The sequence below is a fragment of the Pelophylax lessonae genome (assembly GCF_965119305.1).
Source record: "Pelophylax lessonae genome assembly, chromosome: 4".
Taxonomy (NCBI): domain Eukaryota; kingdom Metazoa; phylum Chordata; class Amphibia; order Anura; family Ranidae; genus Pelophylax; species Pelophylax lessonae.
This window is the reverse complement of record NC_138771.1, coordinates 133311739-133339576: the sequence shown is the minus strand read 5'-3', so window position 1 is coordinate 133339576 and position 27838 is coordinate 133311739. Positions and strand designations below refer to the sequence as shown.

Here is a 27838-nt window from a genome sequence, read left to right as displayed (position 1 = left end):
GCTGCATGACAGAACTGTACAGGATCTGGAAATTAGTTCTTTCAAGCAACAGACGAGTGAGCACGATGCTATATGTAAGTACAGTTAACACTTTATAAAACTGTTGTACCCACATTACATATCTAGCCCAGTGCAGACTTATGCTATAAACTTTTCCTAGTTAGGCATTATTCATTTATGTGAATTCAATGTTTTTCCATAACAATCTTTAATTTCATTAGCAGTAAATCATGGAAAAAAATACTATTACAACTGGTTAGACTTATGCGCCACTTAAAAAATCCCACCTACCTTTTCTTGATACTGCCGCCGTGATGAATCTAGAGACTGGATAAGCGCAGTGGCATGGCCAATGAACATGGCATAGCAAGTGGCACCAACAATCATACTTAGCATAGTAAGCCAGACATCCGACATACCCACTGGTGCCTGCTGACCATACCCAATGCACAACATGTGACTCATGGCTTTGAAAAGGGCATAGGAGTACTGCTTTCCCCATGAGGCATTCTGTAACATAAAAAAAATAAATAAATCCTGTTATAATCACATGTTTTAAAGAGAACTCAGAAAGGAAAAGGTTATTTATTGCTGTGATTATGTTGAAGACAACGCTGAGCATGATCAAAGGTATAAATCTGTTCCTGAACAGCTGGAATAGTCGTACCCCAAAACTTTTCAGTTTCCATTAGCAGTATTGCTGGAATATGCCCAAACATAATTTAGCTTGTGTCTAACTATGACATCTACCTACAGGAGTCCATTTCCCTGCTAATCTGAAGGGATTATACTATCATAGACAGCAAGGCTTAACAGTAGCATTCATTTGCGTTTAGGATTTAGTTTTCTGGTGCAAATTGCATGAGCCGTAAACTAGTACGTATAAGGATTTAGATGTTTATACAAATTAAATAAAGCCTAAAAGGAAAAGCAAGACTGTGGATTTAGATTCTTGATGCAAATCACACATAGCCTATCCATGGATACATTTTACGACTAGACAGCTCAACCCCACCCATCAAAATAAATGATAAAAATAAGACAATGTTATTTTTTTTATGAAAACACTTTAGGTTTTACAGGCTGACATAATATAGGAAAGGGCAGAAACCAACGTATATGCTAACAAATACAGTTAAAACCTATCGGTTTTGGATGCAATAAGCAAAAACAGAAAATAAATTACAGGTAGACACATAAAGAGAATATATGATATTGCTAAGATGAAACTGAAATAAAATATGACACTGTCTAATGAATTTCATCTTCTATTGGGTGATTCCATTCTCTGCTGTCTGTATTTTATGTGTTAAATTGATGGAACCAATATCATCTCAGGACAGTGTTTATGTGAATTGCTCTCCTGCACCACACAAGCATGAGAGAAGGATGACGCAGTCCAAAATATCCTTCTTCAGCAATTTTTAGTGAATTGTTCTCTGTTGTTTGTGTGGCAGGAAATAAAATGATTTACATAAAAAGCTACCCTGGGTTGAAGCCATTAATCAAGAGTCAAGACCAGCACAGAAAATGAACATGACAATTTTTGTTAACAAATGATAGCATTTAGGATCACTTGTGTGATTTTGAATTCAGAGCTCTTTCACAGTTTTGCATTGAAGATGTTATAGTGATAAGGAATCCTAGCAAGTGCTGATTGCAGCATCCAGACTAAGGTTTGCACCATCCAGCAGTTTCAAAACGCACCCTTGAATGCATCACAGCCCAAACACTGAAGGTAAACAGCCCCTTTCCCAAAAATAGACAGAACATAATGTGCATTTTACACAACAGTAAGCTGCAGTGAAAAACACACAGACGTAAACATGTACTAATGAAAATAGGGCAGATGTTTCAGTGATCTTCCCAAGACAAATTGTTAGAAATAAATTAAAAGAATTGCATGAATAATTTAAAATGTTGTTTTTGTTTTTTTGTTTTTAAAAATCCCTCTAGAGAAGATCTAAACCCAATCACTACAATCTCATATAAGCTTTACCATGCTAATGTAATTCCAAATTGTTTTCAATCGTGTTAAATCTTCAGCTTTTATTCAAATGATATCTGGTTCTTGTTCAGACTCTTCCTGGTATAGGGTGACAGCTCTCTGTTTCTGTCTCCTAGGTGTGCATTTGCCCTGTCACGGGCACCTCTGATGGAGACGACAAGCAGATGTATGATACATGTTACACACGCATGGTTTTCTGTTGACGGTATCAAGAAGCCAGTCCAGAACAATGATCTGCAGCTGACACTGGAGCAAGTGCATGTAAACAGGAAATGGATGAAAGAGGCTGGAGGAGATCAGAGTGCTGAGATGCAAAAAAGGTGAACACGTAATTCATGAAAAGTCATGGCAATTGTCTATGATGCACAATACTTTTTCAAAACTAAATCCCAAATCTGTTAGGGTTTAGATTTACTTTCATGTTTAAAATGACCTATTTAGTTAAGTTTAGTTATGTGCTGCTGATCAGTATACTATCCCTATGGCAGAAAAACCGTAACAATTTTTTTTTCCTTGCATATCTAATAAACTTTTGGAGCTAGAGGGTCAAGTAACTGATAAAATAGTGATGTCAACACACATAGCACTCAGCAACTGGGGAGGCACCTGATGTGACACTATTACGCATAGCGGCCGCCAGCCAGAGTACTGGGATCGATTCATGTTGCAGCTATCAATGAGCTTTTAGTACCAATGATTTTTTAATGTGAGTGCACAATTTATTTTTAATAAAGCTTTTTATTGTGCTTACTGCACCATGAAGCTTGTTTTTCTTCTTTGTTTTCCTACCCTATGAACTGGGTCTGGTTAAAGCTTGGAACAGCCTTTCCCTCTTGTATATTGGGATAAATCCCACTAGTGCTTTTGAACACTCAATGAATAGTGGGGTTGATTTTCTAAAGGCAAACAGACCGTGCTCGTTGCAAAGTGCACTTGCACTCTTCAAGTGCAGTTTCTCCAGAGCTTAATAAATTTACCAGTACCAGTTTCACTTTACAAAGAATACCCAATCACATGCAAGGAAAATTAAAAAATGTGCTTGCACATAATTGGATGATGCACGTCAGTAGAGCTTCTGCTCATTTACTAAGCTCTGGGGCAACTGCTTTTTGCAAAGTGCACGGTATATTTGCCACGGTCTATCAACCCCAGAGTGCCATAAATCTCTGGTAAGCAGTGCGTGTTTACTGTTCTCTGGGCCCCTTCACACTAAGGCATTTTTACCTTGCTAAAAACACAAAAATGCAATAAATATATTAATATATATCAGATATAAATCTTATGGGACTTTTCACGCCACTGCAATGCAGGTACGGTACATTTTGAAAAGTCCCGAATGCTGCATTTTTGTTGCGTTTTTCAAAAATGGTTCCCGCTGCTATCATTTTACTCAGAAGAGGAAGGAACAGAGAGAAGTTGTTCACGGCACTGGATCTAAATTGGGTCCAGGTAAATATAAGGGAGGGCTGGGAGAGATTCCTCTGTACAAAAGGTTTTTTTCCCTAATGCAGAGAATGCATTTATGTAAAAAACCCTTAAGGCTTTAGAACTACTTTAAGATAAAAAAAAAACATTAGTGTTCAGAACTACTTTCAATGCAAACCCACAAAAATGTTGCTTTGAGTGTTACTATTTCAATATGTTACACAAATATTATACCTATGTGATATTTTTAAGTCAGGTGGCAATAAAAAATAAATTTTGGGGTAAATATCTGGGGATTAACAGATTACATATGAGATGGGAAATACTATGTGGTTGATTTACTAAAACGAGAGTGTAAGAGCAAGCTCAAGATAGAAGCCAATTGGCTACAATGCACAGCTGCACCATATTTTCCACTCTCCAGTTTTAGTAAATCAACCCCATTGCATAAAAAAAAAAAATCCTTATTAAAACCAAGAGAATACAATTCAGCTACCAAATGAAAGCCCTATCTGTCCTATGAAAAAAGATGTGTAATATGTTAAAGTGGCATACGCAAGCTAAAGATTATAAGGTGTAGAACTGAGATATCTCTAAAACAAATAAAAACAATTCTGGGATGTAAATGACAGTTGAAAGGTCTACCTCCTCCATTCATAGAGTGATTTTCATTGATGGAAGCTATAGTACAGCTTCTAGAAATGGAGGAGGGGGTGGAGAGAGTGAGTATAGTATGCACTTTTGACAAGTACCTATGACAGGTCTAGAGCTTGTATTAACCCCTGAAGTACCAAAAGAGTAATGCTGCAGGGGTATTGGGGGGGGCTCTTTGGATTTCAACTAGGACATCCGGGACCCACAAAAGGAATACTTCTCATTAAAGCGGAGTTCCGGCCTCAAAAATTTTTTTTCAATAAAAATACCCCCGGGACAGTCAGGGCTAGTGCATTTCAGCAATGATAGCCTCTGAACTGTCCCCGGGTTCACTCACCTTTTAGAAGAAATACTTACCTTGAAAATGTCTTGTCCAGCGCTGCCATCTCAGGTGTGGGCAGTTGAAGCCAGAGCATCCTCTTTGGTGACGTCGAAGTCCCAGAATGCCCTGCACCGCCCTGCTCGTCACTTCCAGTGCAGGCACGTTATCCCTGCACAGCTTCTGGGCATGCCCAGAAGCTGTTTAGCAGGGAATGATGCACCTGCACCGGAAGTGACGAGCAGGGCTGGTGCAGGCGCATTGACTCCTGGGAGCGATGACGTTCTGCTCCCAGGAGTCAATGCAAGCAGGAAGTCACGGCGCAGGCCACGGCCACAGAGGGAGGAAGTGGAAGGAAGGTGAGTATATTTTCTTCAAAGACAAGGTAAGTAAAGCAAAAAAAAAAATTGTGATTATCCAATTCTTTTTCAGGTTACTTAGAGCAAGCGGATGTCAAATTTTCGTTTTGATGCTGGAACTCCACTTTACATGTAAGTACTGTACCTTGTCCTAATTAATTATTATTTAATAAATAAAGAAACTTAGGCTTTAATGGGAGTAATAGAGAGGAAAACTGTCTGAGACTCAAAAAAAAAAAAAAAGGTAAATAATGCTTGTTCATATTTATCTCTCTATTAAGCCTTGATTATCTCTAATCCTCCAATTAATTCCTTACAACCTGCTTTTTTATGCTATTTTTTTACTCTCCCTATTTACAATCTTAAACAGTTTTATTGGCCTCATCTCTTAGGCTCCTTTTCGAGCCGCCAATCTCCCGCTGAGCAGCAGGAGGACAGTTGTGTCTCCGCGCTGTGTGCGGAGACACAGCTGACAGTTCCCCATGCATCTCTATGGGGGAAATCGGATGTCAACGGACCGTCAGTCCGTTCTCACCCGATCCCATCTGATCCGATCCGCTGGACGGATGGAAAATAGGGTTTCCATCCGTCCAGACTTGACGGATCGGATCGGGTCGGATGTCAGCGGACCACAAGCACCACATTAAAAAAAACAAACTACATGCATTTTTAAAAAAGCTTCAATTTAATTTGTAAACAATTTCTCCAAGCTTTGTACCAACAATATGGCTTTATTGACTGGTAAATATGCAAAAAAAAAAATGTTTTACTTCATATCTACACTGACACTAATGTTAAATCTACCACTGGTCAAACTTAAAAAAAAACACATATTTTGACTATATTTTCTCAAATTTCAAGAAAACAAACAACTTTGGAAAGACAATACCACCAAATGAAAGCCTTGTTTGTCATGAAAAAAAAAAAATATATATATATACCGTGTTTCCCCGAAAATAAGACAGGGTCTTATATTAATTTTGGCAACAAAAATCATACTAGGGCTTATTTTCAGGGGATGTCTTATTTATTTACGGTATGTACAATGACAATCTTAAAGTGATTGTAACCCTAAAAGAAATAAATATTCTGATCCTTTAAAGCATGATAGACAGCACAGTGCTTGTGCTGTGTCATTTAGCCGTCTCTATGTTCTAAAAAACCTGTAATAAAAAAATAAAATGTTAAAAAAAGTTCTCTCCCCCTCTCAGCTCAGAAGTCAGCAATTATGACATTCTGTAATCCCACAAATAAACCTTGGATAAAGTCATTGTAAAATTATGTAATCGATTTTGTAAAAAGATTATGTAATGTGCAGTGTGTCTCTTTTTGTAATTTTATTGTGTAACATACCTTATTTACAGCACTGCTGGGCACTCACGTGACCCTCTGGTGCTCTACTTTCCCTCTCCGAATACTGCAGACGGAGGGGCTGAGATCAAGGTTTTTAATAGGGCTTATTTTCAGGGTAGGGCTTATATTGCAGCCATCTCTGAAAATCATGCTAGGTCTTATTTTCGGGGTAGGGCTTATTTTCAGGGAAACAGGGTATATATATATATATATATATATATACATACAATAGAGTATGACAAGCAATGGCAAAGTTATAAATTAATTGATAGGCCCGTAGCTGAAATGTACAAATTGCTCTGGTTCATAGGTGGTATAAGTATGGGTGGTGAATTTGTTAAGCAAAACCTGTAACTGGCACCTGGTGACCCCCACAATAGCATTCGTGCACTGCACAGCTTGCAGTCAGTCTTTAACATCCGTTTCTGCTGTTGATAGGAAAAGTGTCCAGCTGAGTCCTGATGACACAAACAAGTGGGCGAGTTTGCCTCAAACATGAACAGTGATGGTCAGTGTGAAACAGATACGTCAACTTGACCACATCATCAACACTTACTTGACTCCTTTCCTACCTGTAACTAAATGAAGAACTGTAACCACTGTGTACCATGCTTACATGTCTACACAGGTGTATGGGGTGCATTGTGTCCCTTATTACAACACTGGGCTGCTCATTCTAATCACCTCTCACACTGAACTAGTGTACTGGCACAAAAAAATATTCCAATTACATTTTAAGAGAAGTACTGGGGCCTATTTAAAGCTGAAATATTATACATTTCTGTTTAGTTTTAGCTAGAGAGGAGAAAAAGTATGCTTTCTGTCAGGTTTTTATTTCTGTCTGTGAAAATGCTGGAGATATGTTCCCTGTCCCTGTGACACCAGGACAAAATATTGCAGAATGGAGGATAGATGGCTGTCACTGAGTCAAAAAGCCAAAGACAAAAAAAATAAATACACCACTAATTATTCTAAGTATTCCCCACTCATCTTAAAGTGATTGTAAATCTCAGACATGAAGTATGAACAGAGCATATCCCTCTATAATGTGTACCTGTCTTAATCCAAAACACTAAGCATGCTGTGAGGGGTTGGATAGCAGCTTATTTTGTGCTATAGCTATTCTAGCATCCATTGTATGCAGGAGGCGTGGAAGTAGCAAGTATTTTTTTAGCAGGTCTTGGATGATGCTCCTAAACTCTCTGGTTCCAAACCCTATCTTACTTTGTGGGTCCATATGTAGATACCACTGAAGTTTTGTGATATTATGCAATAATGTGTTTCAATACCATACCTCAAATTATAAATAATATGTTTTTGAATTCAAATAAGTCTCCCTGAAAAAGACTACGACTTGTATGGTTGAAACGCGTTGGAGTATTTTTGGGGCAGGCCTGATATTGCAAAATCTGTTTTGTATATAAGTAGGCCTGCCTGTAATGTTATCATGGCTGATAAGCCATAAGGGGAGTACATGTAACCAGACTTCATATTTTAAAACCTTTGTTGATTTTAACATTTGTATAATAAAATATATTATTTTATACTAATAGTCAGTTGTTATACCTTTTTTGCTGTCAAAAACTCTTGCTGCCAGAACTCTTGTTTATTTTTTTAAACCTCCACTGGAAGACCATTTATATCGGGAGCATTGTTTAAATGAAGGGAATTGAGAGACCCCATTACAGTGATTGGTTTACATTTACTTTAAACTTTACTTATTGACAGTAAGTGAAGGTCAATCTTCCCAACAGGGACACAGCAATGATAATCTAAAAAATGCTCCAATTCTTCTTTGCTTTTTTATAAAAAAAAGAAAAGAAAAAGTTTTGATTAAAGTCAGGTTAATTAAAAAGTATAGGCACAATAAATGTGTTTCCCATTTCCCTGTACATACATTTTTGGCAGCCTTTACAACCTTCATTTATCAATGCATCTATAATGGATCAACAGAACTAATATACTGGAGAAATGGTGCACTAACATTTTACAGTGGTTATAAAGGTTATTATTCTTTTTACTAAAATAACAAATGTTATACTTACCTGCTCTGTGAGTGGCCCAGAACCTTCTCTTCTGGAGTCCCCCACCAGTGCTGTCTGCTCCTCCTGCTTTGTACCTGCACCCCTAGCAGGCCCCTTGCTAGGGGGGCAGAAATCCGGGCTAATGGCTCCTGCTGCTCTCAGACAAATCTGTGAGAGCAGGGAGAGAAGAACTGAAGCCAGGCACCGCTATGGATTGATACAGAACTTAGGTTAGTGTTTAAGGGGAGCATGGGGAGCACTGCTATTGGAAGGTTTTTTTTACCTTAACACAGAAAATGCATTAAGGTAAAAAAAAACTTTTTCCTTTAAAACCACTTTAAACCTTTAGATAAAAGTGCTGTATTTTTGGGAAAAAGTGCAAATATTTTGGTAAAAAAAAAAATGGTGAATACACATCCCACAAACCTAATGATCTTAGAGAAAGAGGGAGAGGTGGAATTACAAAAAATTGCACTCCACTGTCTTTGCGTCATACTAACCATGCAAACCTTTTACCATCAAAGTGCACCCCTTATTAATGTGGTGTCCGGTATTCATTTTTATGTCAGATTTCAATTTAGTTTTAGCCATAGTCTTTTGACTAAAATGCCATTTTGGTTTTATTCCTCTTTTAGTCAGTTGAATTCTTTTAGTTTTAGTCGTATTTCAGTCGACTAAATCTCCAGTACATTTGAGTCTACTAAAATCATTTATCCTACTAAAATCAAATGGGTTTAGTTAAATTGTAATAAATGATTTAAGCATTTCTCTAGAATTGCCAAACTCATTTTATACTCTTGGAGTAAAAATCGAATAACGTTATTATTTATGGTATTAAGGTTTGAAGGCCTGTAAAGCAAGATGAGTGCTCTGGACGGTCTGAGGAGGCCTGTAATAGCACACAGTGCTCTCTAAATAGTCTGAGGAGCCCTGTAAGGCACACAGTGCTCTGTATGGTCTGAGGAGCCCTGTAAAGCACACAGTGCTCTCAACAGTCTGAGGAGGCCTGTAATGTACACAGGGCTCTGGACGGTCAAGGGAGTCCTATAATGCACACAGTGCTCTGGACAGTCCCAGGAGGCCTGTAATGCACACATTGCTCTGGACAGTTATCTGAGGAGGCCTGTAATAGCACACAGTGCTTTCTGGATGATCTGAGCAGGCCTGAAATAGCACACAGTGCTCACTGGATGGTCTGAGGAGGCCTGTAATGCACACAGTGCTCTCTGGATGGTCTGAGGAGGCCTGTATTTCACACAGTGCTCTCTGGACAATCTTAGGAGGCCTGAAAGGCACAAAGTGCTCTGAACGGTCATCTGAGGAGGCCTGTAATAGCACACAGTGCTTTGGACGGTCATCTGAGGAGGCCTGGAATAGCACACAGTGCTCTCTGGATGGTCTGAAGAGGCCTGAAATAGCAAACAGTGCTCTCTGGACAGTCTGAGGAGGCCTATAATGCACACAGTGCTCTCTGGGTGGTCAGAGGAGGCCTGAAATGCACACAGTGCTCTCTGGATAGTCTGAAGAGCTCTGAATGGTCATCTGAGGAGGCCTGTAATGACGCACACAAAGCTCAGGACGGTCATCTGGGGAGCCCTCTTAATGCTGTATAGTGGTCTGGGCGGTCTTCTGAGAAGGCCTGTAATGCTGCACAGAGCTACCACACCACGCTCCTGAGCACGCTGCAGTCGCTGCTTTGCTTGCTGGGAGGGGAATCACCCACAAGCTTAACAGCGGAGCTCTCATGAATGCGAAAGTTCATGTAGGTAAACGTCCCTCCCTCACATTTTCGTTATGTTTTCGTTCGTTGACAAAAATTGGAATCAATTTTTTGTCATACTTTTCATCTATTGGCAAATATTCAAATTCGTTTAGTTCAGTTTTTATCACTGGAAACATGCCCTTTACAAAGATTATGAAGAAAATATTTTTCTCAACGAAATTTACACTGGTGGTGTCCTTCAATAAAATACATCAAATTCTCCTGACAAATAAACCATTGAACATAAAAAAAAAAAAAAAAGCGCCAAACAGAATTTCACTAATAAAAATGGTGTACAACTATTTTAAACTTTAGAAATAGCTGCCATAGTTTCTAAACACTTTGCTTATTTGTAAAGCTGTATTATGTAATCATATAAAAAATTCTACAAAAGTTCCAAATAACACAGAATTTTTTTTTGCAGTTACCCTTTAACCAAATCCATTTTTTTCCATGGAGAGATGCTAGGGGAGGTTATTTACTCAAGGGGGTCTAATTGCTTATAAGTTACTTTTTTGCCTTTTTATGCTGTTAATCTTTTAACAAACTTTTTCACAGTTTTTGTCATTAAGCATGTGACTTTGATATCACAATATACAAATATAATCTAGAATAGAGAAGCAAAGAAAAACTAAAATCAATTTAATTTTGAACCTCTCTATGCACTTGAGTTAGTACTTATAAAGGAACATAATTTTTCATTCCCTTACTGTTTTGGTAAGTATGTACTGTATATGTAAACATACGGCCAAGCTTAGAGAAACTGTAATCAGTCTGGTCAGTAGCGAATTTTTGTATCTCTATTCTATGATTAAATTGGTTTTGTACTGTAAAAGAAATGTCCATACATATACAGAAAAGGCTTTTTTTTAGACGGAAAACCGCTCTAAAGTATGATGGTCTGGAATTGTCAATCTACTAGAAACAAAATCACAACATTTGATGAACATGCCTTAATTGTCAAACTATATTTTGCTGAAATGAGAATACCTTGTTTGGCATAATAAAGTCAGATATAACTATGTGCTATTTCTAAATCATAATGTACCAATTTTTGAAAATTAATTTCCACATTCTGTTTAAATGTTCATCTTGAAACATCACTCCTGGGTTTCTGTTACATTAACAAGGACTACCCAACAGTATCCAGTGTCACAGACAGGTGCTCAAACTCGCCAAGAACAAAGACAAGCTGATCTTCATTTCACATATATGTGTCAAGACAAGTGCAGCACTGTGTTCTGTATTATGCATATGACATTCATGGGGTTCTTGTTGTTGGTTTAAGGTAGTTATAGGTGTTACACTTACAAATAACTATCCAAACCAGAGACACTTTGTAATGTGATGTCTTCTCCTCATTACTATTTGGCATTGTGCCACTGGAGCTTGGATTTAAGCTTTCCATATTATGTAAAAATGTTATTCCCTTCACATGCTGCAGGAATTGAACTGCTGTCATAGCCAAAAATACAAAGGCAGTCAAACAGTGGACCACGGTCCGGACCCTGGTGGTATGACGGTTCTATCTGAACCACTGCACCACTTAGCAGCCCAGGTGTCCTCTCCTAAGCCCTGGTGCCCCAAGGATGCAGGATGGTCCTAGCATCAATCACCCGCTTGTTGACAAGAGAAGTTAGACATCTCCCGCTCTCCATCCAGACCTGCTGTGCCACTGGCCCTTTGCTCTGCTGTATAGGGATTAGCAAAATGTGGAAAAAAGTGCAGCGCTAATAAATACTAGCAATATAAACGTGTATATATATAAACCAAGAAAGGTAAATACAAATAAATAGCAAAATGAATAAAAGTGAACATCAAATCAACAGTCCCATATGTGAAGTGAAAAAAACAGTCCACAACGGTGATAATTGAAGTGCTCACTGGATCCCAACACCAACAAGATATAGAGATATATTGTGCTCACCAGAACGATAGGACTCAAAATGCCATATAGCATATAAGTCAAATCAGCTTGTTGTACAATGGATGGATAATCCGAAAGGGATGACTGAGGTCACTGATGTTGAGGTGAAGAGGTAATAGCAGATATGAACCGTCACACCAGAGAGGCTCTCACTCCGTCAGATGGCCAGAAAGGAACCAAAAAACAAGGGAGCACAAAATAGTGTAACACTGCTAAAATTTTAATTAAATAAAAATACACCAAATTGCACTTACAAACATCTCGTGGTAAAGAGCGTATACAGATGCAAAGGTAGGCTGTCAGCAGCGTGGCCTTGACGCGTTTCAGCATAAATGCTTTTTTCAAAAGATAGTGCCAGCCAAACACCCACAAAAGCCACTTATTTATAATCTAAGTAGTAATAAGTCACCCAATGAGAAGATGCCTACTGTGCAGACACACCAAGCCCAAAATGGCGTCGGCTTGCACTCCAAGCCTCGTTTTCAATGTGGCTATGGATGCCTATTGTGCAGACAAACTGAGCCCAAAATGGAGTCGGCGTGTGTTCCAAGCCTCATTTTCAATGTGGCTATGGAGCACAACATCACTTCCGGGTAAACAGGAAGTGCATCATATGCGGAAGTAACCACATTCCAAGCCTCATGTTCAGATAAACCAGAGGCACAGCATCACTTCCGGGATAGACAGGAAGCAGCATCATATGAGGAAGTGCAGCCGTGCCATACAGAGCAAACAGGATGTGACAACGCAGAGAAAGCACCAATTCAATCAGGGGACAGAGCCAAAAATACTGTATAAAGCACAAATGCAATGCAAATATAAATTAAAACAATACTTAATAAAGGACAATTGCAATGCAAATATAAATTGAATATAACAACATTTGAATAGACCGAGATATACTAAATAAATAATATATCATGAATGAATTAAAACGGTATATATAAAAAAAGGATAAAATGCAATGGCAAGAATATATAAATGCCATAGTATATCTCTGTCTATTCAAATGTTGTTATATTCAATTTATATTTGCATTGCAATTGTCCTTTATTAAGTATTGTTTTAATTTATATTTGCATTGCATTTGTGCTTTATACAGTATTTTTGGCTCTGTCCCCTGATTGAATTGGTGCTTTCTCTGCGTTGTCACATCCTGTTTGCTCTGTATGGCACGGCTGCACTTCCTCATATGATGCTGCTTCCTGTCCGGAAGTGATGCTGTGCCTCTGGTTTATCTGAACATGAGGCTTGGAATGTGGTTACTTCCGCATATGATGCACTTCCTGTTTACCCGGAAGTGATGTTGTGCTCCATAGCCACATTGAAAATGAGGCTTGGAACACACGCCGACTCCATTTTGGGCTCAGTTTGTCTGCACAATAGGCATCCATAGCCACATTGAAAACGAGGCTTGGAGTGCAAGCCGACGCCATTTTGGGCTTGGTGTGTCTGCACAGTAGGCATCTTCTCATTGGGTGACTTATTACTACTTAGATTATAAATAAGTGGCTTTTGTGGGTGTTTGGCTGGCACTATCTTTTGAAAAAAGCATTTATGCTGAAACGCGTCAAGGCCACGCTGCTGACAGCCTACCTTTGCATCTGTATACGCTCTTTACCACGAGATGTTTGTAAGTGCAATTTGGTGTATTTTTATTTAATTAAAATTTTAGCAGTGTTACACTATTTTGTGCTCCCTTGTTTTTTGGTTCCTTTCTGGCCATCTGACGGAGTGAGAGCCTCTCTGGTGTGACGGTTCATATCTGCTATTACCTCTTCACCTCAACATCAGTGACCTCAGTCATCCCTTTCGGATTATCCATCCATTGTACAACAAGCTGATTTGACTCATATGCTATATGGCATTTTGAGTCCTATCGTTCTGGTGAGCACAATATATCTCTATATCTTGTTGGTGTTGGGATCCAGTGAGCACTTCAATTATCACCGTTGTGGACTGTTTATTTCACTTCACATATGGGACTGTTGATTTGATGTTCACTTTTATTCATTTTGCTATTTATTTGTATTTACCTTTCTTGGTTTATATATATATACACGTTTATATTGCTAGTATTTATTAGCGCTGCACTTTTTTCCACATTTTGCTATTCACAATTTTCTTGTCAGTTCTTTGGTGTAGCAGCTTTTTTATGGTTAGCGCAATATTTTTTGCTTTTCACTGTATAGGGATTGACTGTGAAGGGGGAAGGGTTTGTAATGGAAGGAGGGGGAGGGGGGGGGTTATGTAAAGGGGCTGAGGACACTGATATAAAGGGGAGAGGGTAAAGGTATGCGAAGGGGGTTACTGAAGGCACTGATGTAAAGGGAGTGGATGTTGATGTGAAGCGGTTTTGGATAGAGTGGACAAGGATTAGAACCCCTATCCTTTTTTTACTGCTATCTGGAGCTCCATTAGAGGGATTTATCCTCACTTTCTGTCAAGATGACAACATTTTACCACACAGGAACTGAAGTGAACTCCCTGACAGCCATATAGAACTAAAAAAGCTAAGTTACAGTTTTGTTTGGTCTTCATAGTTCTGTTTTGCCATTGAATGATTCTGCCAAGAGTGGCGATTGCTCCTTGTATAATCCTCTGGTGACCTCACACTCCCCACTGCCAAAATACATCCTATCACAATTATCTCAATTTAAATAATCCCTTCCACTGGGATTTTCACTTTGCAAGCCTCCTCCATCTCCCAGGATCTCTGCATGCCAATCTTGCCAATGCTGCTCCCAGGCTCTCTGGAAAAGGATGGGGAGTCCCAGGTTCCCAAGGCAACTTCAGAGAGCTGCGGTTTCGGCCAGTGTCTGCCCTTCCCATTCTTGGTACAGTGCACAAAAACCCCCATCCTTTCTATTTTGCACAAACACACATATACACACACTTCTGCTGGCTCCTCTCCAGACTCCCCTTCTGGTCCTGGTCCCCCTGCACACTGCTTCAGCTACTCTGCATACACATGCCCCTGCGTGCTTTCCCACACGCTGCCACAGCTCTTGCATACAAACATTATCCCCAACCCCCAGTCTACGCTTCACTCTGGCTCTGCACTCTTTGCATTCACATATTACCTCATATAATATGGTCCTATTATCTGCATTGCGCTTCTGCACATACAGTCCACCGTTATACCCTCACTTTTCTCCTTTACATTTTGTCTGCTGTCATACCCCTCTGCACATGTCTCCTACAGAAACTAATATTAATTTGTTTTTTATTTCAATATTTTATTGCAATTTTAAATAAAGTAAGAGAGCAAGTGTGAAAACAAGGAAACATCAAGACCAGCAGTCAATGTTGATCTGTATTCACCATATCCAACAATGATAGTCAGAATAAGGGAATACGCTGAATAGTTGAAAAGCCATACAAAATACAATCAATCTGGCTGGTGTTCACAAAGGTGCAAAAAGTACACAAAATCCCCAGTTAAAGCATTGGGTGGATGGTGTCAACAGTCAGTAAGTTCCATACAGCAATGGATATGGAACCTGTACACACAGAGATCAGACAGGGATCCATGAACAAAATAAGTCAACATGATGTGTAGATAACACAAAAAAGTTAGAGAAAAGAAAACAAAAGAAAGAAGTAGGAAAAGAATGGGAGGGGGAAATATATAGCAGAATGTAAAAGGTTTCTATGCCCGAATTGACACCTAACTTTCCTTTAAAGCCCCAGGATCAGATAGAGGATAATGAATGTTATCCAGGGGTTCCAATTTTTCTCAAATCTAGTTTGTTTATTTAGTAGGATACTAGTCAAATTTTCATGAAGCATTATCTAAGAAATCCTATTTTTATTTACGGCAATTTTTTAGTTTATTTGTAATATGCCCATTCAAAAATGAGCACACTTTTGCTTTTATATATGAAGCCAAATATTTTTCTTTAGTTGCACCTAAACTATGGAATGTTTGAAACTGCTTCTAGGTTTTTTTTGAGGGGGGGGGGGGGTGTCTGTCTTATGGGGGGGGGGGGATTTCCTTTCACTTTCACAGAGACACAACAGGAAGCAAAAGGAAAGCTATCAAATTAAGGGGAAATTCACTCTTTAATAGTTTTCAGCAGATCATAGGAAAACTTCCCTTTATCTCCTGCTCTAGTGACAACTAATATTTTAAATTTACCTTTAGTTCCTGCCTCAGTGACAACCACTAGGACAAATACAGACAACCACCAGGACAAATATATAGAGTGGATGTCCTTAGCGGGGACATAAGCAAAAATCAGATGGGGGGGTTGCTGTCTAACTCTTCTACACTATTCAAAAAAAATAAGAATTTGGGGTATACCTTATATTTTATAACACTGTAACAAATCTTGGTGTTGCTTTGGATGTCAGACATTTGGGCAGAAGCCTAAAAATACCAGCTGTGATAATTTAATTTTCTGTGAGCAAATAATGCTTTAACTATCCTTCACAGTTAGAAACCGTCCAGTGAAGGAGGAACAATTCCTAATATGTCTTTTCACAGACCGACCTAAAATGTAAACAATATACTACATAAAAGCAATACGACTGACTTTCAAGTAAATATTAGACTTACTATACCAACTTACCTGCATGCGATTCAGCGATACCCAGCAGTTTTCAGGAAAATCTTGCAACATGGGCACTAAAAACTGCAAGCAGCCATCCCAGTGGCAAAGCAGCAACATCATGCCAATTAGATTAACAATGCGTACTACAGCACTTGCCAGATCATAAGTCATGTGGAAAATCTACAGAAAAAAATATTTAGAATTAAGAAATGGATGTAGCCAAACCTAGGTGTGCATGACAATGGTAATAATCAGGTGAAGGACATAATCCATCTGAGAAGGGTTATGTAACTTGCCAGGTGTTGAAGAAGCAAAGTATAAATAATAATTAAATTCACTATATATAAATCAAAATTATCTGTTGTACCAGTATGCAAGATCTGTAAGGCTCCGTTCACACACACACCGGTCACATTGGGTCCTGTGCGTCCCTGTTCACGGGTTCAGGTGTGAATCAGGTCCGAATTTTAGCCTGAATTTGCACCTGAATCGGACCAGAAGACACACAGGACCCTTTTTCAATTTGGACCGCCCCTTTTTCAATTTCAAATTGCCGCCCCGGACATGTATGAACCGGCTCCATTGAGAGCCGGTCACACTTGCCTGTCATGCGAATTGGATGCAGGGAAACCCTCATCCAATTTGCATATGTGTGAACCCAGCCTTAGACTGAAAAATGCAGTCAGACAAAACCAGAAGACCTACCTCCTCCCACTGATGAATGTATCGGATGAGCCTGGAAAGTCTTAAGAGACGTAGCAAACTCAGCACTTTAGTGAAACGGACAATTCGTAAGGCCCTGGCAGTCTTATAAACCTCTGAGTCAATACGTGTTTCTACAATAAGAAATATATAGTCCACAGGAATGGATGATACAAAGTCCACAAGGAACCAACTTTTTAAATAACGAATCTTGATGCGTTGTGGATCCAGGATAATTTCTGTATTATCTTCTACTACTATGCCTGTTCGAAAGTTCAGTACCAGATCCACAAGGAAAAAGGTGTCAGAGACAACATTAAACACAATCCAAGCTGGAGTGTTCTCCTCCTTAAAGAAAGTGATGCCTACTGGAATAATGATTAGATTTCCCACCATAAGCAGTAACATAGTGAGGTCCCAGTAAAACCTGTAAGTGAAAGAAAACACTGTAAGTGCATACTTAAAAGCAGCATGTGGGAAATATTTATGCCACAAAAAATGTATGGTGAACTTGGAACTTGCTTTACTTTGTTTCCATGATGCATTCATAAAGCAAGAGAGTTCTGGTATTAGGTACAAACAGTACAAGACTATCCATTGCAGGATGTCCTTCACTTTCACATATTATTATTAAAAAAATAACAAGCTATGAAATGGAAGTGAAGGATACAAAGTATAAAAGCTTGAGATGAAAATCACATTAATCATCGTGGAACAAGGCCAAAAATGTCAGAGCCATGTGTAAAGAGCTTGTACATGATATTAGGCCATTAATACAGGATGAGATGGAAGGTATTTATTAAAAGGGTTTTTCAATTTTCAAAAAAAGTTGAAAACCCCTTCAGTTTAAGAGTAATGGGAAACATCTAGCCTACCCCCACACACTCACACAATTGCTGGAACCCTGATGATTAGTTTAAGAGAGTCTGCACCTCAGAACTGGACATTTTTCCTAATTCAGAGAGCTATTGACTTCAATGAGGCTTCTACAGCCCAACGCACACCGTTTCTTTCTAACACTGACAAAAGACCCACAATGATGGCAATAGCAGCAGTGGAAGTGCCTCCAGTCAACTGATTTCCAGGTCTGACAAAACTTGTATTCCTATGTCCTGATCTTTCACTAAAAGGGTTTAACACTTTTTTTGTCTTAAAGTGCAAATTTGTTTTCACAATTAGGAGTTCAATGCATTATATATCAAATAATGTAATTTGTGAGTGTGCTTATAATAAACAGGATAGCATTAGGGGTAAAGCATAAAGAGGTAAGGGGGCTGTTTGTTGGTATCAACAATTTTGGGCTTGTGGTGATGGGAAAATGCAATTTGCTTTCAATTGACATCAGTTTAGGATGAAACTGTTCACGGTTCATTCATAGGTGCAGTTGGACTGCAGCTGACCTACTTTTGCATTCCCTACTTCTACAGGGAGAAAAGCAGTTATAGTGCAAACAACAACCAATCAACACAGACTATCTAAACTGCACACAAATATTAGATGAACTCTGACATAAATTTGAGATGTACAAAAAAAAAAAAAAAACTAAAAAAAAATGACATATCACGCACTCCAGGTAGTCTTCACAAAAGCAAAAGTAAACCATTTCATGACTTTGGATGACAAAGAAAGTTTGGAGTTTGGACAATACCCTTTATTAGAAACATTATGTTATTACCTATGTAACCTCTCTGGAAAAGTCTCTTCTTTAGGGTTTATACAATTGTATAAACTATAAATAAATACATTTTTTGGCTTAATAAATGGCTTGATTTAGGGAAGACTCTACAACATTTTAGATAAAACAGATGTTTTTCTTGTATACAATTGCAAATACATGCATTTGCAAATACATGTAAAGCAGCACTGCAATGTTAGCACAGCTCCCCAAAGTGTGGTCTCAAATATATCTGAATTCCTGATTTTAAACATATTAAGCAAAAGGTATGCATAGGATGTAGTCCCATCTTTCATACAGTTACAGGTATAGCAACACAGCAAGTCCATAAGCCTAGACTTTCTCAAGGCAGCTGAAGTTCTCTAATATGTATCTGCACTAAAACCAACAAAGTAAAAATGAGTTACCCAGATCCATTTGTAACTAGCAAAAGGCAAGGTGTACATAGTTATGTAGTTGGTAAGAAACCTTAAGACTTTAGATAAAATCTGTAAAGAAGAGTGGACCAAAATCCCTCCTGAGATGTGTGCAAACCTGGCCACCAACTACAAGAAACGTCTTACCTCTGTGCTTGCCCACAAGGGTTTCTCCACCAAGCACTAATTCATTTTTTGCTAAGGGATCAAATACTTATTTTCCTGACTGAACTTGTAACTATATATATATATATATATATATATATATAAAACATTTTGTATCATGTTTTTTTTTTTTCTTTGGATTTTTGGTTCATATTCTGTCTCTATCATTTAAAATACACCTATGATAAAACTATCGACCCTTACTTCTTTGTAAGTGGGTAAACTTGCAAAATCTGCAGGGGATCAAATAATAATTTTCCCCACTGTATATCCCTGTATGTTGTGACTGTTAAAGTGCTCATCTAACAGTTTTTTTTAAACTATCAACATTCCCTGCTCATACCACTGCTTGTAGTAAAGAACCCTCTACTCAGTTTAAGGTTAAACCACTTCTCTTCAACTTTTAATGAACGACCATGTGTCTTTTTAAACTTCCTCCCACTAAAATTTTTTTCCCTATGCTAGGGTCACCAGTAAGGTATTTCCTCTCAAGCATCTCTTCTCCAGAGAGAATAAGTTGAAAGCTTCGAAACATTCCTTATTGCTGAGGTCCTCTAGTCCCTTTATTAGCTTTGTTGCTCTTATTTGGACTTCCTCTAGTTCCAGCACATCCCTCCTGAGGACTAGTGACTAGAACTGGACAGCTTATTTAAGATGCGGCCAGACCAGAGTCTTGTAGAATGGTAAAATTATAGTTTAATCTTTGGAGTATATACCCTTTTTGATGCATGCGAATATACTTCTGGCTTTGCTTGCAGCAGCTTAGTATTGCATGCCGTTGCTGAGCCTGTTATCTACTAGGATTTCCAGATCTCTTTCCATCTTGGATTCCCCCAGAGGTCCCCCCCCCCCCAGCGAGTAACTTAAGTTTGTGTTTTTAGCACCCAAATGCATTACTTTTTTTTCAACATTAAATCTCATTTACCATGTAGTTGCCCAACCCACTTTTTCATTTAGGTCTTCTTGTAAGGTTTTCACATCATGCTGTGAAGTTATCGCCCCGCTTAGCTTTGTATCATAAGCAAACGCTGAGAATGAGCTATTTATACCAACCTCTATATCATTTATAAATAAATTAAATAAAATTGGTCACAGATCCTTGGGAGACCCCATTACCACCCCAGCCCATTCTGAGTATTCACTATTTATCACCACCCTTTGGATACACTCCTGTAACCAGTTTTCTATCAAGGTACTTACCTTATTGTCCATGCCTACAGACCTCAGTTTGTAAAGTCAACGTTTATGCTGAACTGTATCAAATGCCTTTGCAAAATCCAGGTATCCCATGTCCACAGGCATGCCTTTATCTAGATAGCAGCTCATTTCCTCATAAAATGTTAACAGATTGGTCTGGCAAGAATGGTACTTCATGAATCCATGCTGATTATTACTAATGATACTATTTTCATCAGCAAATTCCTGGACATGGTCCCTTTTCATCCCCTCCAACAATTTACATGTGCAACACAATACACATAAACTAAAATTCCCCAACACACTCTCCAAACATTCTGCAAAAGTATCCAGGCAAAGCAGTGCAGGTCCCTTAGTACATAAGGGTTGATTTACTAAACTTGGAGAATGCAAAATCTAGTGCAGCTCTGCATAGAAACCAACCAGTTTCCAGTTTTTTTGGTTAAAGGTTAATTGAACAAACTGACGTTAGAAGATGATTGGCTATTATGCACAGCTGCACCAAATTATTGTTTTGCTTTAATGTGATTTTAAAGTAATTTTCAATCTTTTTAAATCTACAGCTTTCCAAAATAACACTTGGTTGATCTGCCACGAAGGTCCTTGTTAAGGTAACTACAGTTATGAGGTGACAGCGCACTGGCCCTGTCTCCCTATTGCTTTCCGGTGTTGTCAATCTGTCACATGCTGTGTCATAGAACACCACTGATGATTGTGCAAATGTGCACTCTGTACACAAGAAGCGTGCTCTTCCATTGTCAGCAACAGGAAGCTTTCCAAGTAGTGCAATGATGTGCAGCTAGTGCAGGAGCACTTGTGTACTGTAGACAGAAAGTTTCTGCAATGATGTTGGAGCAGATAAGCAGCACTGAGATGCAGCATAGAATAAAAAAAGAGTAAAAATTGAATTTTAAAGAAGAAAAAAAAAAGCAAACATCAAAGTAGTTGTTTAACATACAGAGTGATTTAGCAAACTTCATGGCATCCAGTTTGGGTTTAGATCTAACCTAAAATGTTACTGGATTCTCTTTCTTTTGATCTTAACGTATATATATATATTACCCCAAAACTTAATTTTCCTGATATGTGTCTGTTGTACCATGTACAGGTAATTGTTTTGAAAAGTATCCTATTCTCTCTGCATTGCTTCTTACATATGAAATACCTGATGATCCTTCCAGTCCCCCTGCTTTCCTTTTTTAAACTGACCACACCAGGCATGGAATCATATGCATCCCAATGTTGTCAGTTTTCTGGCTATGCTAGGAGCACAGCCTGTCTGTCCTCCAATGGTCAAACTTGTACTGAGAAGCCCCCCTGCACAGCTAATCACTGGGAATGTACTGTTGTTCCTCTGCCGTCTGCTGACACGCCAACCTGCAGTCTCCACCCCCAGCTCTCTAAGCCCATTGTACAGTTGGGAACAGAGCTTATGCATTCACTTTTAATTAAAAAAAAAAAACTGTATTTTTAACACATTTATGAACACACACACACACACATACATATATATAAATTGGAGATGTAATCTCAATAATTGTAAGTTTCTTTTACTTCATATGTTCATGCATTTACAAGCAAGCAGCTGCACAGTTTGGGACATACACAAGTCCTTCACCAAGTATAGCATTAGTGTTTTAAGTTACAATTATCTTCAGGTGTATCCCCTGTGAAAACGTGAATTAACCCATTCTTATCCTATCTACTTCCACATAAACACAGTATCTAGAGATTCGTATGTCCATATACAACTCACATTTCATCACTATTCTAAATATATCAAAAAATAATTTAACTACCTCCCATACTGTTGAGTTTACACCAAACATCAGTTCTAATAGGGAAAATATGTAACAATTTTAAACATACAAAAATGCAAAGTATCACATAAATGTATATGGATTTGCATGGCATTAACCTCTACTGCTCAGCATCAAAATCTCTATCCATATTGATTTGGAAAAACATCAGCAAAACATTTCAGGGCATCTCTTGATTCTTCCTTTTCTACAAATTGTATGGATGCGAGAGTTTAATTGTTTTATCCACCATACTTCTCTTTGCCTGAGTTTAAGGATCCTGTCTCCTCCCCTTTTTTCCTTCTTTATCTCTTCTAAGATCATAAACTGTAGGTCTGAATAAAACAATTACGCTTTGCATCTATATGATTTGAACAATGATTATGATCTTAACTTGTTTCTGTAGAATAGAAAAAGATTTGTAGTGACAATTATGGATTAGTTGTGACATACTTTTTTGTATGAGTGATTTTTTTGTAGAAAAGGAAGAATCAAGAGATGCACTGAAACATTGTGCCGATAATTTTCCAAATTAATATGGATAGAGATTTTGATGCTGAGCAGTAGGGGTTAATGCTATACAAATCCATATAAATTTATGTAATACTTTTCTATCCATTCCCTATTAGAATTGCTGTTTGGTGTATACTCAACAGTATGTGAGGCAGTGGGTTAACCCACGTTTTCACTGAAGTAGTAGTGAGGGGATACAACTGTGTTCACACCTATACTCTTTGTAAGAGGGAAGATAAGGGTATCTTAAAACACTAGTGCTATACATGCAGCTTTATGAAGGACATGTGTATGCCCCAAACCGAGCAGTCGCTTGCTTGTAAATGCATGAAGATATGAAGTAGCGAAAGAAACCTACAATTATTGAGATTGGATCTCCGATTTTTTGATAAATGTCTGATGGAAACAGGGGTGTGCCACATCAGATGTAATCCTGTGAAAAGGAACTTGTTACAAAGCAGAGGTGTCCCACCTTGAAATTATATATATATATATATATATATATATATATATATATATATATATATATATATATATATACACAGCGGGGATCGAAAGTTTGGGCACCCCAGGTAAAAATATGTATTAATGTGCATAAAGAAGCCAAGGAAAGATGGAAAAATCTCCAAAAGGCATCAAATTACAGATTAGACATTCTTATAATATGTCAACAAAAGTTAGATTTTATTTCCATCATTTACACTTTCAAAATAACAGAAAACAAAAAAATGGCGTCCGCAAAAGTTTGGGCACCCTGCAGAGTTAATATCTTGTACTGCCCCCTTTGGCAAGTATCACAGCTAGTAAACGCTTTTTGTAGCCAGCCACTTCTTGTTTGAGGTATCTTTGCCCATTCTTCCTTACAAAAGTTTTCCAGTTCTTTGAGAATTCTGGGCTGTCTGTCACGCACTGCTCTTTTAAGGTCTATCCATAGATTTTCAATTATGTTGAGGTCAGGAGATTGTGAAGGCCATGGCAAAACCTTCAGTTTACGCCTCTTGATGTAATCCCCCGTGGATTTCGTGGTGTGTTTAGGATCATTATCCATTTGTAGAAGCCATCCTCTCTCTAACTTCAGCTTTTTCACAGATGCATCAAGTTACCATCCAAAATTTGCTGAAATTTTATTGAATTTTATTTTCCTTCTACTCGTGAGATGTTCTCTGTGCCACTGGCTGCAATACAACCCCAAAGCATGATTGATCCACCCCCATGCTTAACAGTTGGACAGAGGTTCTTTTCATTAAATTCTGTGCCCCTTCTTCTCCAAACGTACCTTTGCTCATTCCAGCCAAAAAGTTCAATTTTAACCTCATCGGTCCGCAGAACTCGTTTTACCAAAATGCATCAGTCTTGTCTATATGTTCATTTGCAAAATTCAAACGCTAATTTTTATGGTGAGGACGTAGAAGAGGTTTTCTTCTGAAGACTCTTCCATGAAGACCATATTTGTACAAGTATCTCTTTATAGTGGAATAGTGTACCACAACTCAAGTGTCTGCCAGATATTTCTGGAGGGATCGTGCAGTCAAACATGGGTTTTGAATTGCTTTTCTCACAATCCTGCCAGCTGTTCTGTCTGATATTTTTCTTGGTCTTCCAGATCTTGCTTTAACTTCCACTGTTCCTGATGACTGTCCTTTCTTAATTACATTCCGAACAGAGAATATTGACATCTGGAAATGCTTTGCTATCTTCTTATAGACTTCTCCAGCTTTGTGAGTGTCAACTATTTTCAGTTTCAGTTTTCTAGACAACTGCTTAGAAGATCCCATGGTGCTGATTGTTGGAGCAAGGTCAGATGAGTCTGGGCATTTAAAACCTTTGAGATTGACATCACCTGGTCTTCCTAGATGATGATTGAGAACAATCCATGACACTGGCAGGTATCAGCCTTGCAAAGGGGGCAGTGTATGCTATAAATTCTGCAGGGTGCCCAAACTTTTGCAGACACATTTTTTTGTTTTCTGTAATTTTGAAAGTGTCAGTGATGGAAATAAAATCTAACTTTTGTTGACATATTATAAGAATGTCTAATCTGTAATTTGATGCCTTTTGGAGAATTTTCCATCTTTCCTTGGCTTCTTTATGCACATTAATACAAATTTTTACCTGGGGTGCGCAAACTTTTGATCCTCCCTGTATACACACGTCAGCCTAAGTCCTGCCCCATTAACTATATTTGCTGGCTGAAAACATCCCTATGTCTAAGCAGTAGCCCTTTCCTTGCACGATAGGTGGTATAAAGCTTAGATGGCTCCAACTTGGAAGATTTATGCCCAGTCTCAGGGCTGGCACAAGGGGGACGGGAGGGGGGCACTTGCCCTGGGCGCTGTGTGGTCTTGTGAAGGAGGGGGCGCTGGTAGCTTGTCAGTGCTCCGTTCTTCATCTGCCGGCATGTGAGGAGCAATCATGCTGCCGTCTTAGGCAGCTGGAGAACAGAGCACAGGGCGGAAGATGCACCAGATGTTGGGGAGAAAATTCTACTCTCTCCTCCCTCAAACAGCGGTGTCACAAGGTGAGAGATAGCGGACAGAACATGCACTCGCTGAGCAACACACCTAACTCTGGAGAGGGGAGGAAGAGCAAGTGAGGGTGGGCGGGACTTACTGGTGGCATCATACATGAGCTTGGGTGCTGCCCATGCTGCAGCTGGTGTGACTGGAGGCAGGAGATTTAGGAGAGAATGCTGCTCTGCCTCAAAAGACAGGGGGAGAATAAAGGCTCCCTCAAAAAGCAAGCAAGGACAAACAGTGGAGAGGCAATATTTAAAAAAGGAAAGTGATTGAGGTCTTTGACTTCATTTTTACAACTGGACACTGATTCATTCATTATTGAAAAGATAATAGTAATCTCTTAGGGAATAAGGTAATTTAAAGGGAAACTTCAACCCCCAACATCTTTGGCCATTTTTTTTTGGGGGGGGGGGGTACTTACCTTTATCGATGTAATGCATCTGCCGTCTTAATAATTATATATCAATATATCAGCATACATATTTGTGGTGAAATGTTTTTTTTAACCACTTGCTGACCAGCTGCTGTAATTCTACTGCAGCAGGTCAGCTCTGTTACTGTATGTCATTTTGTGTAGCGTTTAGTGGGGGCGTGTGCACCAATTGGCTAGAGGGGGAGCCAATTAGTGGATCCGACAGACACGATGTCCTCCGGGCACCTGCGATCGCTCCCCATGGAGACAGAACGGTGGTCTACCGATGTAAACCCAGCACCCTGCTGTTCTGTCTGTAATGAACACAGGGATCTTGTGTTCCTGCTATTTAGGAACACTGGTCTCTGTGTTCATCCAGTAAGTAAATCCCCCACAGAAAGCACTCCCTAGGGAGACGTTTAACCCTTGGTGTTAACACTTTCCCTGCCAGTGTCAGTACAGTGACAGTGATATTTTTAGCACTGATTACTGTAGTAATGTCACTGGTCCCCCCAAAAGTATCAGTTAGGTGTCCAATCCGTCCGTCACAATGTCACAGTCCTGCTAAAAATTGCTGATTGTCGCCATTACTAGTAAAAATAAATAAATAAATAAAAATGACATAAATCTATCCCATAGTTTGTAGATTTGATAACTTCTGCGCAAACCAATCAATATACTCTTATTGGGATTTATTTACAAAAAATATGTAGCAGAATACATATTGGCCTAAAATGATGAAGAAATTAGATCTTTTATTTTTTTTTATTGGGAATGTTATATAGCAGAAATTAAAAAATATTGTTTTTTTTTTTACAATTGTAGCTATTTTTTTGTTTATAGCGCAAAAAATAAAAATTGCAGAGGTGATCAAATACCACCAAAAGAAAGCTCTATTTAGGGGGGGGAGGACATCCATTTTATTTGAATAATTTATGTATGCGCTCCTAGGTCGCAGGGTGCCTAGGCGCAAAAAAAGGGGGGGGTAATTAGGGGTGCCACATCCTGAATCGTTGAATAGAGGAGATAGAAGAAAAGGATTTTGGACTTTATTGGCATCAATATTAAAATTGTATATTTTTATTGAAAAATTCACAAAAAAACATTTAAGACAGAGACAGAAGAGAAATGTATAAAATGACAAACATACAGTGTACATACAATAAAATAAGGCGGCAAGACCTCAAAACAGTGTGCAAATCGCATAACCTGCTAGGTAATGATAATTGTAACAACAATCACATATATTACAGAGTAACCTGTATCCATAAGGCGGCCATAGAGAAGGATGGTGACCGTCTCTAAAGGTCGTCTGTACAATGTGGATTAACAGATGTTAAATTGAATCCCAGTTGCCCTACATGTTTCGCTTAGCATAGTAAGCTTCCTCTGGAGCACGTGGTGAAAACAAACATCTGAAAGGAACTTCAGGTGATAGAACTTTGTAATAAACTAAGCCTGGTAGGCTAAAAAGAGTAACGAGGGGGTCGGTACATTGTGGTTGGAGCAAAACTGCCTAATACATGTGCCCAAAGTAACCTGGAACATAATTCGTCATATGACATAGATCCTGATCAAATCACGGACTCCCTGTCATAGATATCCAATCTCAAAAGGGGATTATATTATCCCCTTTTGAGATTGGATATCTATGACAGGGAGTCTGTAATTTGATCAGGATCTATGTCATATGACGAATTATGTTCCAGGTTACTTTGGGCACATGTATTAGGCAGTTTTGCTCCAACCACAACGTACCGACCCCCTCGTTACTCTTTTTAGCCTACCAGGCTTAGTTTATTACAAAGTTCTATCACCTGAAGTTCCTTTCAGATGTTTGTTTTCACCACGTGCTCCAGAGGAAGCTTACTATGCTAAGCGAAACATGTAGGGCAACTGGGATTCAATTTAACATCTGTTAATCCACATTGTACAGACGACCTTTAGAGACGGTCACCATCCTTCTCTATGGCCGCCTTATGGATACAGGTTACTCTGTAATATATGTGATTGTTGTTACAATTATCATTACCTAGCAGGTTATGCGATTTGCACA

General features: G+C 38.7%; 1 protein-coding gene across 1 annotated transcript in view; it reads right to left on the bottom strand.

The window, feature by feature from the left end:
• HCN4 (hyperpolarization activated cyclic nucleotide gated potassium channel 4) overlaps nt 1-27838 on the bottom strand; it is a 229693-nt gene that overhangs the window by 54185 nt on the left and 147670 nt on the right. The window contains exons 2-4 of the mRNA XM_082254941.1: nt 17093-17516; nt 16406-16567; nt 292-510 (exon numbers count right to left, since the gene is read on the bottom strand). Of these exons, the coding sequence (XP_082111067.1) occupies nt 292-510; nt 16406-16567; nt 17093-17516 (805 nt within the window). The remainder of the gene's footprint in view (nt 1-291; nt 511-16405; nt 16568-17092; nt 17517-27838) is intronic.